This window comes from Lissotriton helveticus, chromosome 12 (genome assembly GCF_964261635.1).
Source record: "Lissotriton helveticus chromosome 12, aLisHel1.1, whole genome shotgun sequence".
NCBI lineage: Eukaryota > Metazoa > Chordata > Amphibia > Caudata > Salamandridae > Lissotriton > Lissotriton helveticus.
Window position 1 is genome coordinate 881,455,800 of NC_136073.1, and position 16,970 is coordinate 881,472,769.

General features: G+C 47.9%; 1 protein-coding gene across 1 annotated transcript in view; it reads right to left on the reverse strand.

Moving 5' to 3' along the window:
• Positions 1-16,970, reverse strand: part of LOC144798188 (uncharacterized) — a 233,882-nt gene that overhangs the window by 154,742 nt on the left and 62,170 nt on the right. The window contains exon 4 of the mRNA XM_078668936.1: positions 6,593-6,620. Within this exon, the coding sequence (XP_078525062.1) occupies positions 6,593-6,620 (28 nt within the window). The remainder of the gene's footprint in view (positions 1-6,592; positions 6,621-16,970) is intronic.

Below are 16,970 nucleotides of genomic sequence, written 5' to 3' on the forward strand. Positions count from 1 at the left end.
CCTCATGGGAACAGTCCAGCCCGAACTGCCAAGCCATGCCTTCCCTGGACCAGAAACAAGCTTACGAGGACCGGTTTCTGGCATGCCAGCCGTCTTCAGCCCGGCTTGCTTGAATCCAGTGGCAAAGTGAGCAAGGGACTCACATCTGAGCATACCCTGCCACAATAATGGCGGCCAAAAGCGGTACAAAAGGGGGTGGTGATGGACGGAGCATCTGAATCAATCAAACACTCACACCCAGTCAAAAGATCTGGGTTTAATCCATCATCGTTCTTTAGCCCACTCTACCACCCCAGTTCAGACATGGCTATATGCAAATCAGTCTGACCCTGTGCCTCATGGGAACAGTCCAGCCCGAACTGCCAAGCCATGCCTGCCAAGCCATGCCTTCCCTGGACCGGAAACAAGCTTCCGAGGACCGGTTTCTGGCATTCCAGCCGTCTTCAGCCAGGCTTGCTTGAATCCAGTGGCAAAGTGAGCAAGGGACTCACGTCTGAGCATACCCTGCCACACTTATGGCGGCCAAAAGCGGTACAAAAGGGGGCGGTGATGGACCGAGCATCTGAATCAATCAAACACTCACACCCAGTCAAAAGATCTGGGTTTAATCCATCACCGTTCTTTAGCCCACTCTGCCACCCCAGTTCATACATGGGTATATGCAAATCAGTCTGACCCTGTGCCTCATGGGAACAGACCAGCCTGAATTGCCAAGCCATGCCTTCCCTGGACCGGAAACAAGCTACCGCGGACCGGTTTCTGGCATTCCAGCCGTCTTCAGCCCGGCTTGCTTGAATCCAGTGGCAAAGTGAGCAAGGGACTCACGTCTGAGCATACCCTGCCACACTTATGGCAGCCAAAAGCGGTACAAAAGGGGCTGGTGATGGACGGAGCATCTGAATCAATCAAACACTCACACCCAGTCAAAAGATCTGGGTTTAATCCATCACCGTTCTTTAGCCCACTCTGCCACCCCAGTTCAGACATGGCTATATGCAAATCAGTCTGACCCTGTGCCTCATGGGAACAGTCCAGCCCGAACGGCCAAGCCATGCCTTCCCTGGACCGGAAACAAGCTTCCGAGGACCGGTTTCTGGCATTCCAGCCATCTTCAGCCCGGCTTGCTTGAATCCAGTGGCAAAGTGAGCAAGGGACTCACGTCTGAGCATACCCTGTCACACTTATGGTGCCCAAAAGCGTTACAAAAGGGGGTGGTGATGGACGGAGCATCTGAATCAATCAAACACTCACAGCCAGTCAAAAGATCTGGGTTTAATCCATCACCGTGCTTTAGCCCCCTCTGCCACCCCAGTTCAGACATGGCTATATGCAAATCAGTCTGACCCTGTGCCTCATGGGAACAGTCCAGCCCGAACTGCCAAGCCATGCCTTCCCTGGACCGCAAACAAGCTTCCGAGGACCGGTTTCTGGCATTCCAGCCGTCTTCAGCCCGGCTTGCTTGAATCCAGTGGCAAAGTGAGCAAGGGACTCACGTCTGAGCATACCCTGCCACACTTATGGCTGCCAAAAGCGGTACAAAAGGGGGTGGTGATGGACGGAGCATCTGAATCAATCAAACGCTCACACCCAGTCAAAAGATCTGGGTCTAAACCATCACCGTTCTTTAGCCCACTCTGACACCCCAGTTCAGACATGGCTATATGCAAATCAGTCTGACCCTGTGCCTCATGGGAACAGTCCAGCCCGAACTGCCAAGCCATGCCTTCCCTGGACCGGAAACAAGCTTCCGAGGACCGATTTCTTGCATTCCAGCCGTCTTCAGCCCGGCTTGCTTGAATCCAGTGGCAAAGTGAGCAAGGGAGTCACGTCTGAGCATACCCTACCACACTTATGGCGACCAAAAGCGGTACAAAAGGGGATGTGATGGACGGAGCATCTGAATCAATCAAACGCTCACACCCAGTCAAAAGTTCTGGGTTTAATCCATCGTGTTCTTTAGCCCACTCTGCCAACCCAGTTCAGACATGGCTATATGCAAATCAGTCTGACCCTGTGCCTCATGGGAACAGTCCAGCCCGAACTGCCAAGCCAAGCCTTCCCTGGACTGGAAACAAGCTTCCGAGGACCGGTTTCTGGCATTCCAGCCGTCTTCAGCCCGGGTTGCTTGAATCCAGTTGCAAAGTGAGCAAGGGACTCACGTTTGAGCATACCCTGCCACACTAATGGCGGCCAAAAGCGGTACAAAAGGGGGCGTTGATGGACGGAGCATCTGAATCAATCAAACACTCACACCCAGTCAAAAGATCTGGGTTTAATCCATCACCGTTCATTAGCCCACTCTGTCACCCCAGTTCAGACATGGCTATATGCAAATCAGTCTGACCCTGTGCCTCATGGGAACAGTCCAGCCCGAACTGCCAAGCCATGCCTTCCTTGGACCGGAAACAAGCTTACGAGGACCGGTTTCTGGCATGCCAGCCGTCTTCAGCCCGGCTTGCTTGAATCCAGTGGCAAAGTGAGCAAGGGACTCACGTTTGAGCATACCCTGCCACACTAATGGTGACCAAAAGCGGTACAAAAGGGGGTGTTGATGGACGGAGCATCTGAATCAATCAAACACTCACACCCAGTCAAAAGATCTGGGTTTAATCCATCACCGTTCATTCGCCCACTCTGTCACCCCAGTTCAGACATGGCTATATGCAAATCAGTCTGACCCTGTGCCTCATGGGAACAGTCCAGCCCGAACTGCCAAGCCATGCCTGCCAAGCCATGCCTTCCCTGGACCGGAAACAAGCTTCCGAGGACCGGTTTCTGGCATTCCATCCGTCTTCAGCCCGGCTTGCTTGAATCCAGTGGCAAAGTGAGCAAGGGACTCACGTCTGAGCATACCCTGCCACACTTATGGCGGCCAAAAGCGGTACAAAAGGGGGTGGTGATGGACCGAGCATCTGAATCAATCAAACACTCACACCCAGTCAAAAGATCTGGGTTTAATCCATCACCGTTCTTTAGCCCACTCTGCCACCCCAGTTCATACATGGGTATATGCAAATCAGTCTGACCCTGTGCCTCATGGGAACAGACCAGCCCGAATTGCCAAGCCATGCCTTCCCTGGACCGGAAACAAGCTACCGCGGACCGGTTTCTGGCATTCCAGCCGTCTTCAGCCCGGCTTGCTTGAATCCAGTGGCAAAGTGAGCAAGGGACTCACGTCTGAGCATACCCTGCCACACTTATGGCGGCCAAAAGCGGTACAAAAGGGGGTGGTGATGGACGGAGCATCTGAATCAATCAAACACTCACACCCAGTCAAAAGATCTGGGTTTAATCCATCACCGTTCTTTAGCCCACTCTGCCACCCCAGTTCAGACATGGCTATATGCAAATCAGTCTGACCCTGTGCCTCATGGGAACAGTCCAGCCCGAACGGCCAAGCCATGCCTTCCCTGGACCGGAAACAAGCTTCCGAGGACCGGTTTCTGGCATTCCAGCCATCTTCAGCCCGGCTTGCTTGAATCCAGTGGCAAAGTGAGCAAGGGACTCACGTCTGAGCATACCCTGCCACACTTATGGCGGCCAAAAGCGGTACAAAAGGGGGTGGTGATGGACGGAGCATCTGAATCAATCAAACACTCACAGCCAGTCAAAAGATCTGGGTTTAATCCATCACCGTGCTTTAGCCCACTCTGCCACCCCAGTTCAGACATGGCTATATGCAAATCAGTCTGACCCTGTGCCTCATGGGAACAGTCCAGCCCGAACTGCCAAACCATGCTTTCCCTGGACCGCAAACAAGCTTCCGAGGATCGGTTTCTGGCATTCCAGCCGTCTTCAGCCCGGCTTGCTTGAATCCAGTGGCAAAGTGAGCAAGGGACTCACGTCTGAGCATACCCTGCCACAGTTATGGCTGCCAAAAGCGGTACAAAAGGGGGTGGTGATGGACGGAGCATCTGAATCAATCAAACGCTCACACCCAGTCAAAAGATCTGGGTTTAATCCATCACCGTTCTTTAGCCCACTCTGCCACCCCAGTTCAGACATGGCTATATGCAAATCAGTCTCACCCTGTGCCTCATGGGAACAGTCCAGCCCGAACTGCCAAGCCATGCCTTCCCTGGACCGGAAACAAGCTTCCGAGGACCGATTTCTTGCATTCCAGCCGTCTTCAGCCCGGCTTGCTTGAATCCAGTGGCAAAGTGAGCAAGGGAGTCACGTCTGAGCATACCCTGCCACACTTATGGCGGCCAAAAGCGGTACAAAAGGGGGTGGTGATGGACGGAGTATCTGATTCAATCAAACACTCACGCCCAGTCAAAAGATCTGGGTTTAATCCATCACCGTTCTTTAGCCCACTCTGCCACCCCAGTTCAGACATGGCTATGTGCAAATCAGTTTGACCCTGTGCCTTATGGGAACAGTCCAGCCCGAACTGCCAAGCCATGCCTTCCCTGGACCGGAAACAAGCTTCCGAGGACCGGTTTCTGGCATTCCAGCCGTCTTCAGCCCGGCTTTCTTGAATCCAGTGGCAAAGTGAGCAAGGGACTCACGTCTGAGCATACCCTGCCACACTTATGGCGACCAAAAGCGGTACAAAAGGGGATGGTGATGGATGGAGCATCTGAATCAATCAAACACTCACAGCCAGTCAAAAGATCTAGGTTTAATCCCTCATCGTTCTTTAGCCCACTCTGCCACCCCAGTTCAGACATGGCTATATGCAAATCAGTCCGACCCTGTGCCTCATGGGAACAGTCCAGCCCGAACTGCCAAGCTATGCCTTCCCTGGACCGGAAACAAGCTTCCGAGGACCGGTTTCTGGCATTCCATCCGTCTTCAGCCCGGCTTGCTTGAATCCAGTGGCAAAGTGAGCAAGGGACTCACGTCTGAGCATACCCTGCCACACTTATGGCGACCAAAAGCGGTACAAAAGGGGGTGGTGATGGACGGAGCATCTGAATCAATCAAACGCTCACACCCAGTCAAAAGATCTGGGTTTAATCCATCACCGTTCTTTAGCCCACTCTGCCACCCCTGTTCAGACATGGCTATATGCAAATCAGTCTGACCCTGTGCCTCATGGGAACAGTCCAGCCCGAACTGCCTAGCCATGCCTACCCTGGACCGGAAACAAGCTTCGAGGACCGGTTTCTGGCATTCCAGCCGTCTTCAGCCCGGCTTGCTTGAAACCAGTGGCAAAGTGAGCAAGGGACTCACGTCTGAGCATACCCTGCCACACTTATGGCGGCTAAAAGCGGTACAAAAGGGGGTGGTGATGGACGGAGCATCTGATTTAATCAAACACTCACGCCCAGTCAAAAGATCTGGGTTTAATCCATCACCGTTCTTTAGCCCACTCTGCCACCCCAGTTCAGACATAGCTATATGCAAATCAGTCTGACCCTGTGCCTCATGGGAACAGTCCAGCCCGAACTGCCAAGCCATGCCTTCCCTGGACCGGAAACAAGCTTCCGAGGACCGGTTTCTGGCATTCCAGCCGTCTTCAGCTCGGCTTGCTTGAATCCAATGGCAAAGTGATCAAGGGACTCACGTCTGAGCATACCCTGCCACACTAATGGCGGCCAAAAGCGGTACAAAAGGGGGTGTTGATGGCGGGCAACCATGACAAAATGTTGGCACGGATATGCCAGGTCATTTTTTAAATAAAGGTCACTTGTGGACTATGGATGGCATCAATGGAAATATTCTGGCTCTGGCATACTGGGGGCACCCATGGGATATGGGGGCACCAATGACAATTTGCTAGCCATGGCACAACGGAGCTGATTTTTGAAAATTAGTGGGCATCCATTTCACATTTTTTTTAAATGCAGTCAGCTCTTGGGGACTGCCCGCTTTCACTTGCTCGGCACACCATGAAAGGGTATGAAAATGTTAGGAGTGCCCTTTCAAAGCCTAGGGCTCTTTTTTAGAAAATGTATGTGGAAATTGTGCTTTAAAATGCAGTACCTGATAACATTCTTTTAAAAATGTTCTCAGGGGTATAAGCCCCCTAGTAGAGGTCTGCATTCTTGCTTTGCTCACTCACTACAATGGAGGGCAAGTATTATGTTCCTGAACTTTCAAAGATCAAGTCAGCCCTGTAACATGGGCGGGTCTAAAATACACCTGTGCCTGTATTGTGTTGACATATTAATCATGCACTTATAATGGAACTTCATCAGTGTCAATTATTGTGATGTCATCATGGTTAAGGGCATGTCACATGACTTCATGGCAAAAAATCAGGATCAAGGGTCACTTCCTGTGATGTCATTAAGGTCAAAAGGTATGTAAGTCACTTCCGCTACCCCAGGCATTTAGGTGAATGAAGAAACAATGTATTCTACCAGACTATTGTGTAAAATATATATCCTTAGGACACATAGATACGAAGTTAACATCAATAAATCCATACTAATCTATAAATATTGACCTTCGCAATATTGTGGTAGCAAATGTTCTGGCCTCGATGTGTTTGCAAAACAAAGTTTTTGTATGTAATATTCTGACTTACAAATGCACTCAAGTGCATGAGCGAGTATTTGCAGTCTCTGTATTTATATGTGCTTTGTCTTACTGTGCATAAGTCACCTCGTCTGTGTCAAGTAAAATGACAGAATGTACTCACGCTTCTGATGGATTAGAATCTGGTCCACCTGCAGAGGGTAAAAAATACAGAACTCAGTCTTGGGAGCACTAACTGACGGCATAACACACTGAGCGAAGGACTAGCCATGTTCACTGATGCAGTCAATCATTTGTTCATTCATCCAGTCATTCGTTTATGTATGCATGCACCTATTTATTGATTCATTCATTCATGCATGAATTTGATTATTCATTCATTCACACATTAATTTATGTTTGCATAGATTCGTTTATTTATTCATCTACTCAATCGTTAATGTATGCATGTATTTATTTAGTCATTCATACACTCATTCGTGTATGCATGAATTTATTTATTTATTCATCAACTCATTCATTATTCATTCATTCATGTATGAATGTAATTATTCATTCATCAAAACTTCAATTTATGTATGCATATATTCGTTCATGTATGCATGGTATACAGACATAATATTGAATCAAAAATATAGAATAGACATAATATCGAAGTCAAAATATAGAATGGACAAAATATCGAATGGACAGAATATAGTGGTGAAAAATATTGAATTGAAGGTAAGTAATGTAATATCGTTTTTTTAAATATAGAAAGTCAAAATATCGAAGTATATAATATAGTTATTAAAATATATCAAATTTTTAATAATATCGATTTTTTTAAAGTGTTTTTTATGTTATTTAATTTTTGCGTAATTTAACTCTGTAGCGGGTTGTGGGTTTATAGGGGAATAGGGTACGAAGTAATTTAATTGTAATTAATTAAATATGTTAATTTATTTATTGGTAGTCATTTTGAATTAATTGGTAATTAATTTTTAATTGGTAATTAATTAATTTTTAATTGGTAATCAATTTTTGATAGCTAATTCATTTTTATTAATTGATTAATTGATAATTATGTTTATTTTATTTTAAAAAATCTGTAGCGGGTTGTGGGTTTATAGGGGAATAGGGTGGGAAGTAATTTAATTGTAATTAATTAAATATGTTAATTATTTTATTGGTATTTATTTTGAATTATTTGTTAATACATTTTTAATTGGTGAATAATTAATTTTTAATTGGTAATTCATTTTTATTAATTGATTAATTGATAATTATGATAATTTATTTTCCGTAGCGGGTTGTGGGTTTATAGGGGAATAAGGTGGGAAGTAGTTTAATTGTAATTAATTAAATATGTTTATTTATTGGTATTAATTTTGAATTAATTGTTAATTACTTACTAATTGGTAATTAATAAATTTTTAATTGGTAATTAATTTGTATTAATTGATTAATTGATAATTATGTTAATTTTATTAATTTATTTTCTGTAGTGGGTTGTGGGCTTATAGGGGAATAGGGTGGGAAGTAATTTAATTGTAATTAAGTAAATCATTTTTATTTATTTATTGGTATTGATTTTTAATGTATTGTTAATTGTTAATTGTTAATTTATTTGTATTAATAGGTAATTAATTTTACTAACTAATATTTATTTGTTATTATATAATATTAAATTGGTAATTTATTTTAATACATTTTTTCTTGGTATTGATATTTAATTAATTTGTATTAATATATTAAATCTTTACTTTTCCTACTGTTGCACTCTCTGGAGTGGGAATAGTAATTTGTACCCCTGCGCTATCCAACACTTTCCCTACTGTTGCACTCTCTGGAGTGGGAATAGTAATTGTTACCCCTACGCTATCCAACGCTTTCCCTACTGTTGCACTCTCTGGAGTGGGAATAGTAATTATTACCCCTACGCTATCCAACGCTTTCCCTACTGTTGCACTCACTGGAGTGGGAATAGTCATTTTTACCCTACCGCTATCCAACGCTTTCCCTACTGTTGCACTCTCTGGAGTGGGAATATGAATTTTTACCCCTACGCTATCCAACCCTTTCCCTACTGTTGCACTCGCTGGAGTGGGAATAGTAATTTTTAGCCTCCCGCTATCCAACGCTTTCTCTACTGTTGCACTCACTGGAGTGGGAATCGTAATTTTTACCCCTACGCTATCCAAAGCTTTCCCTACTGTTGCACTCGCTGGAGTGGGAATAGTAATTTGTACCCTCCCGCTTTCCAATGCTTTACCTACTGTTGCACTCACTGGAGTGGTAATAGTAATTTTTACCCCTACGCTATACAACGCTTTCCCTACTGTTGCACTCATCGGAGTGGGAATAGTAATTTTTACCCCTACGCTATCCAACGTTTACCCTACTGTTGCACTCACTGGAGTGGTAAAAGTAAATTTTACTCTCCCGCTATCCTACGGTAAAAATATTGTATATTTTTTATTAATATTATGTTAATATATATATGTGTTAAAAAATAAAATTATGTTAATATATATATGTGTTAAAAAATAAAATTGTATGTTTATTTTTTAACTTAAATTAATTATTTAATTATTTTAAGGTTATTTAAGTATTTTTAAGTGTGTTTTAGTTCATTATATTTATTATTTTATTAATTTTAAATTAGTTTTAAGATATTTAAAAAAATTCGATATTTTTACTAACTATATTTTTTTTAACTATATTTTTGATTCGATATTTTTGTACTTACCTGTTTGTAGACAGGACTTCGATATTTTTGCATTCGATATTTTGTCATCGATATTTTAGGTACTCTATATTTTTTAATTCTATATTTTGTCAGTATGCATGTATTTATTTATTTATTTAGCAACTCATTAATTTATGTATGCATTTATTCATTCATTCATTTGTTCATGTGTTTTGCATATCGTTAGACCGTGACAGGCTAGCTGCCATGGTCACCGGAGGCGATAAGTCAAAACCCAACAGTAAGGGCTATATAAATGCAATTACAATACAATGCAATACAAAGGGGGCCATTAGGATGACGGGCGGACTCAGTCCGCCCGCCATCCTATCGGTAGTAGGGACCGCCCGCCATAAGGGCGGGGGTCCCGGTGGGGGGGGGGATTAGGAAACGCCCGCCACAGTGGCGGGCGCATCATGCATCTTTAGCATTGTGTCAGGCGGTGCTCTCAGCACCGCCCGCCACAATGCTAAAGATGCATTATTGCCTGCCGCTTTGTAAAGGCAAATGCTGGGGGGTACCACAGGTACCCCTTCCCCCGTGTGCACCCCCACCTCTACTTCACTTTGGGGGCCCCCACGGGGCCACCGAAGTGAAGACCACATGCCTTTCCGCCACGGAAAGGCATCCATCCTGGCCAATCCTAATATGGCTGGCGGTGTCTAATAGACACCGCCACCATGTTAGGTCTTTCCGTTCGCCGTGGCCCCCCCGCCATCCTAATATGACGCGGGGACTTTAGGGCAAGGATGGCAGGCGGATTGCCCCCGCCAGGCCAGCGGTGGCTACCGCCAGCCTGGTGGGGGCAGCCCACGCGCCATCCTAATGGGCCCCAAAGTGCTTGTAGAACTCTATGGAAGGGAGGGAGGGGCCCGGCTGTGGGGCTTCATTTTAGGTATCTGTGGGGGATGAACCGCACGGGAAGGAGCAGAGTGCCAATTTAGAGTAGGGAGGGCCAGTGGGGAAATGATCCTGGTGAGGGGGGAACTCCTCTGAAGAAGAGGCTTGCCTTCAGCCTCCTCTCTGACATCCGCTTCCTCCTGGACAGATGAGTGACAGTAGCCTCATCCTCCTCGACCTTTCAGCGGCCTTCGACATGGTCTCCCACTGCACCCTAACACACAGGTCACACAGACCTCATGATGCAGGGATCTGGGACAAGGCCCTCGATTGGACCCGCTCGTTCCACTCCGGCAAAACGCAGTGGGTTAGACTCCCTCCCTTCCTTTCAGACTCCAAACCGACTACCTGCGGAGTCCTCCAAGGATCCTCATTCAGCTCCACATTGTTCAACATCTACATGGTTCTGCTTGCCCCCATCGTCAGAACTCACAAACTCAATATTGTTTCATACACAGACGACAATCAACTCATCCTCTCCCTATCCAATGAACCCAATGCAGCTAAACAAAACTTTCAAGAAGGCATGGAAGCAGTCGCCAAATTGATGAAGAGCAGCTGTCTACAACTCAACACGGACAAAAGAGAAGTACTCATCATGGGCCTGGAACGATACCTGGTGGCCCCCCGCCTTCGGAAGCCCGCCCACCCCCACGGATTATGCATGCAACCTCGGACTCATCCTGGAATCTGAACTCAAAATAGACCACCAGATTAACTGTGTCGCATCCTCCTGCTTCCACACCGTCCACATCCTATGCAAGACCTTCAAATGTATCCTCCCACCTAACACAGAAAGACTGACACACATGCCCTCGTCACCAGCAGACTTGACTAGGGCAAAGCACGCTTCCTCTGGAATCAACAAAAACCTCACCCATAAACTTCAAAACATCCAGATTGCCAACGCCAGACTAATCATCAACCTGCCACAACACTGCCACATCACCTAGCACCAGCGCACACTCCACTGGCTCCCCATCGAGGCAAGAATCACCTTCAAGATTCTCCCCCATGCACACAAAGCCCTCTACAACACCAGACCAGCATACCTGAATAGCTGACTCACATTCCATGCACCCCAAAGGACCCTACGATCAGTCCAGCACTCCTATGCTTCATAAAAGAAAGATCTAGAATACAGTGACAAAACATGTTCAATAAAAGACTTGAGCAACAAAAGAGCTGCCTCTTTTAAATGCGGCTCACAAGCAGATAAGTTGCTCTTACTTCCTCTCATTCTATGGGGCTCATTTCGATGTCGGGCAGATTGCCTCCGCCAGTCTGGCGGAGGCATTCCGCCCGACATCCCCCCCGGAATGCCCCCGCCATATTAGTATGGCGGGGGGACCACGGCGGACGGAAAGGCCGTCCGCCGCTTTTCCACCCCGGTCGCCTTGCGGCCGGGGCGGAAAAGGATTAATTTGGTGGCGGTGTCTCATGGGCCAAATCGGATGCCTGCCACCATGGAAAGGCATGCGGTCTTCACTCTGGGGGGCCCGTACGGGCCCCCAGAGTGAAGGAGGGGTGGGGGGTGCACACGGGGGTACCTGTCGTACCCCCCAGCATTTGCATAAACAAAGCGCAGGCACCGCGCGGTGCCTGCCGCTTTGTTTATGCAAATGCGCGCATTCATTTTTAACATTGTGGCGGGCAGTGAAGTGAGCACCGCCCGCCACAATGTTAAGAATGGGGGATGCGCCTGCCACTGTTCAGACTTCGGGACCCCCGCTCTTAAGGCGGGCGGTCCCGAGCACCAGCCACATCACCTAGCACCAGTGCACACTCCACTGGCTCCCCATCGAGGCAAGAATCACCTTCAAGATTCTCCCCCATGCACACAAAGCCCTCTACAACACCAGACCAGCATACCTGAATAGCTGACTCACATTCCATGCACCCCAAAGGACCCTACGATCAGTCCAGCACTCCTATGCATCATAAAAGAAAGATCTAGAATACAGTGACAAAACATGTTCAATAAAAGACTTGAGCAACAAAAGAGCTGCCTCTTTTAAATGCGGCTCACAAGCAGATAAGTTGCTCTTACTTGCTCTCATTCTATGGGGCTCATTACGATGTCGGGAGGATTGCCTCCGCCAGTCTGGCGGTAGCCACCGCCGGCTTGGCGGAGGCAATCCGCCCGACATCCATTCCGGAATGCCCCCCGCCATATTTGTATGGCGGGGGGGGACCGCGGCGGACGGAAAGGCCGTCCGCCGCTTTTCCGCCCCGGTCGCCTTGAGGTCGGGGCGGAAAAGGATTAATATGGTGGCGGTGTCTCATGGGCCAAATCGGATGCCTGCCGCCACGGAAAGGCATGCGGTCTTCACTCTGGGGGCCCCCTGCAGGCCCCCAGAGTGAAGGAGGGGTGGGGGATGCACACGGGGGGTACCTGTCGTACCCCCCAGCATTTGCATAAACAAAGCGGCAGGCACCTCGTGGTGCCTGCCGATTTGTTTATGCAAATGCGCGCATTCATTTTTAACATTGTGGCGGGCGGTGCAGTGAGCACCGCCCGCCACAATGTTAAAAATGGGGGATGCGCCCGCCACAGTGCAGACTTCGGGACCCCCGCTCTTAAGGCGGGCAGTCCCGTCTTCCGCAAGGGTGGCGGGCAGGCAACAAAATGTGTTTTCCTAACAGAATGCTTTTAATTTGTTTAGTATTTTGCTAACACAACACTTTTAACTTGTATCCCTAATGATTCACTATTATGATTATTATTAGCTATGTTTCCTGGCTGGTATTTTTGCTAGCGCTGAATTTGCAATCCTTATTGCGCTTTCACAAACTCTGCCTTTTTCTGTGCCTTAATCGCTTCCTGATTGCTCTGTCTTCCCCTCCCTTGGCTTCCAATTTTTGGTTTCCAATACAGATTACCCCCTCCTCCTGACCGGAGCTTTGCCTCGAGGCGGGCCGCCGCTATGGACCACAAAGCCCTCGCCGATCCCCTAACTATAACGTGGGTGAAGCCTGTGGTTTTTTCAGTGAATTTCAAAGGTTTTGTAAATGACAATTTTTAAATGTATTAATTGTTATCATTATTTTTTTTTATACTGATTCACTACTTGTTTTAAACTATTTATTTTTAGATATTTTATTTTTTAAACTACATTATAATTACATTATACATTACATTACAAAATATACTTTCTCAGAATGAATTACTTTAGTTTAAATACTTTGCAAATAGGTAATAGACTTTTAAGAACAGTGGTTACAGTTGTTGCAATGGGCAACACAATTTCAAACACAATGCAACATTGAGCTGAATGTGAATTTCTAGTTAAATGCAATTAGTTACTTTATGGATTACTTTTCTAGCCACAGGACTGGATCCTAGATTCAGTCCTGGGACATTTCCTGTAAACAGTCGAGTAAAACTGTTTTGGTTACAGTAGTGATTTTTAAGGAATATTATTGTATTTTAAAAGTTGCCACGGGAGGAAATTCACTTAGCAGGTAAGTAGTGTTAGCCTTACTTTTTCTTCCTCAGTGGTGGATCCTGGATCCAGCACTGGTGCATCTCCTGTAAAGAGTTGAAAGAATGCGTTTAAGTTATACAGGCGATTTTTAAGGAATATTTGTAGTTTGTGAAAATCGACAGAAACTTTTCTGGTGAAAACCAGACAAGGGATTCCTATGGAAAGAAATACAAGTTACTGCTAAGTACGTTTAGAATTACGTTTCAGGGTCAGTGCTGGGCTAAAAGATGCAGCACTGAGGTCTCTCCTGATAACAGGTGAGTAAATTGGAATTCGTATTTCTGCTGATTTTAGAGTAATATTTTACATTTTCAAAACTCCACACAGAAAAATTTCCAAGTGAAACCAGTCAATGTAAGCCTATGGAAGGAAATTCAAGTTACTGGTAAGTACGGTTAGAATTACTTTTCAGGATCATTACTGGGCTCAAAGATGCAGCACTGAGGTCTCTCCTGGTAACAGGTGAGTAAATCGAAATTCGTAGTTCGGCTGATTTTACTTTGGTCCAGTATATATAGAGCCACTTTCCTACACCATCCCCTCCCTTCACCACTGTGCAAACACGCCCTGTGGCGCGTTTTAAGTTGGGGAAATAATTCCCCTTCAATCCTGAGGGCCTCTAGGGTTCAACTAGCCCACTAGGTACATCTAGTAAGTGCCACGGAGCTGCTAAGCAGAGAGATGTAAAAAGGGGCACGGCCTAGACCACCTGTCAGCAAAGAAGCGCAGTGGTGCTTACTGGAAGCACCTGGTGGTCTAGTTGGCCCCCAGGGTCCCTCAGGATTGAAGGGGAATTTTTCCCCAACTTAAAACGTGCCACAGGGCGTGTTTGCACACGTCACCTCAGGCCCCATCTCCTCCCTTCGCCACTATGTAAACATGCTGTGTGGCCGTTCTAAGTTGGGAGATTAAGTCCCCTTGAATCCTGAGGGTCTCTAGGGTCCAACTAGCCCACTAGGTACCTCCAATAAGCGCCACAAAGCTGTGTTGAAGTTAGGTGTAAAAAGGGCATGGCCTCTGAACACCTGTCTGCAACGCAGCTCCCTGGCACATACTAGAGAAACCTGTTGGGCTATTTGGCCCTCAGGGACCCTCAGTATTGAAAGAGAATTAATTCCCCAACTTAAAACACGCCACGGGCACATTTGCACATTTGTGAAGGAAGGGGGCGTAGCCTGAGGTGCGTTTTAAGTTAGAGAATTAATTCCTCCTCAATCCTGTGGGTCCCTGGGGGCCAACTAGCCCACCAGGTACCTCCAGTATGCATCAGGAGGCTGCATTGCAGAGAGGTGTTCAGAGGAGAAATCAATTCCCCAACTTAAACCGCGCCACAGGGTGTGTTTGCACACATGTGAACTCAGGCCCCGCCACCTCCCTTCACCACTATGCAAACGCGCCCATTGGCGCGTTTCAAATTGGGGGATTAACTCCTCTTGAATCCTGAGGGTCCCTGGGGTGCAACTAGCCCACCAGCTACCTCCACTAAGTGCCACAGAGCTGCGTTGCAGAGGTGTAAAAAGGAGCATGGCCTCAGAACACCACTCTGGTGGGCTAGTTGGCCCCCAGGGACCCCCAGTATTCAGGGGGAATTAGTTCCTAATCTGCAAAGTGCTGAAAGGAGTGGGGCGTGGCCATCGGCACGATGCCAGTATTTTTGTTTTCATTTATTTAAGAAGGGGGGCTGCGTAGCCCCCTTTTTTCTCATTTTTGGGCCCTGGGGACCCCATCCCCCAGGGCCTGCCCCCTAATTTTTTCTTTAAAAATTAAAAAATTGGGAAAGGGGCCGCATGGCACCCCTCCCGAGGCCTTAATCAGCCCCGGGGGCCCCATTCCCTGGGGCAAGGCCCTTTCTTTTTTCTAATATTTTTTAGGAGCGGACTGCCTTGCCCCCCTCCTTCTGGCCCCGTTGACCCCATCCCCCGGGGCCGGCCTTTGGCTTTTTAAAAATATATTTTTTTAATAATTTGAGCAGGGGGCCTCGTGGCCCCCCTCCCGGTCCACTACTAGCTCTGGGAACCCCATCCCCCGGGGCTGGCCCACTACGTTGGGGACCGTGGGGTGGTCCGCAATCCCCCCACGGTCCCGCTGGCCCCCCGCCTCCTGCGGGAGCCGGCATTGCTTTTCCACACGGGGAGCTGCTAAGATGCAGCTTCCCCTGTGGAAAAGCAATTTGCTTTGCTATTTGGAAGAGAGAGTAGGTTTCCTGCTCTCTCTTCCAAATAGCAAAGCAGTTTGCAATGACAGGGTGGGAGCTGCGAGGCTCCCACCCTGTCATTGCAAACTACAGTGTCCCGCGGGTGGGCACGCCAGGACACTGCAGGAGCCGGCCCTGGGGGGTGGTGGTTCCAAGTGTCACGACAAGGCTCCAGGAGGGGGGCTGCACGGCCCCCCTCCCACATTTTACAAAGCCCCAGGGGATGGTGATCCCCGGGGCTGGGGGGGTCCATCACAGACCCCCCAATTTGAATATTTAGTGCCCCGGGGAGGTTGCGGTCCCCAGGGCGTGTAGGGGGCTTGAACCCCCCCACACAGGGTATTTTTTTTTTAAATAAAGCCCCGGGGGTGGCAGTCCCCGGGGCCGCAGGGGGCTGTAAGCCCCCAGCCATTCATTTTTTAAAGCCCTGGGGGTGGCGGTCCCCGGGGCAGGGGGGCCTGAGAGCCCCCCACCCATTTTAAAGACGCCCCGGGGGTGGCAGTCCCCGGGGCTGCGGGGGGGGGGGCGTGAGCCCACACAATCATAAAGCCCTGGGGGTGGCGGTCCCGGGGGAGTTTTTTTATTTTTTTTATTTATAAAGTTTTATATAGCGCTAGCCAGAACCGTGGGTATCAGCGCGATTAACATATACAAAGGAAAAGAAAAAGAATTGCAAAACATAGTTGTATTCCTACTGACGTTCACGTGAAAAATGTCAACATAACCTTTCTCAATGGCTCACGGCACAGTCCGTCTGAAAACACTAAAGACCATCATGGTGACTACCCCCAGCGGGGGGCATGGCTTGGATGCTGAGGCGAGGAGACGTGTGAGCGCTGAGTTCTGTTGAGGAACCCCACAGTTATCCTGATTAACGGACCCCCGGCACCCCCCCGAATGCTAATCGGGGGTTGGTAACGTGGGCTAGAGCTGATCTGGCACTCTTTCACCCCGTTAAACGGTGGAGGACGAGATATCGGAGTGAGGACTTGAGCTGCGACTACGCCGCTCGAGGCTCCTAAAATGGCAGCGATGAGGGCTGCATCGGAAATGGAGTGACGCCACGAGCAATTAGCCCGATTGCATTGAGTTGATCCGACCTTGGTGTCTGTGCCGTGGGGTCCTGTTGTGGAGGTTTTGGAAGTGCTTGTGGTGGAGCCCTGGATGACCCCCGGGCTGGAGATACTGCCCAGCCACAGAAGAGAAGCGGCATGGCCTTCGACTAGAG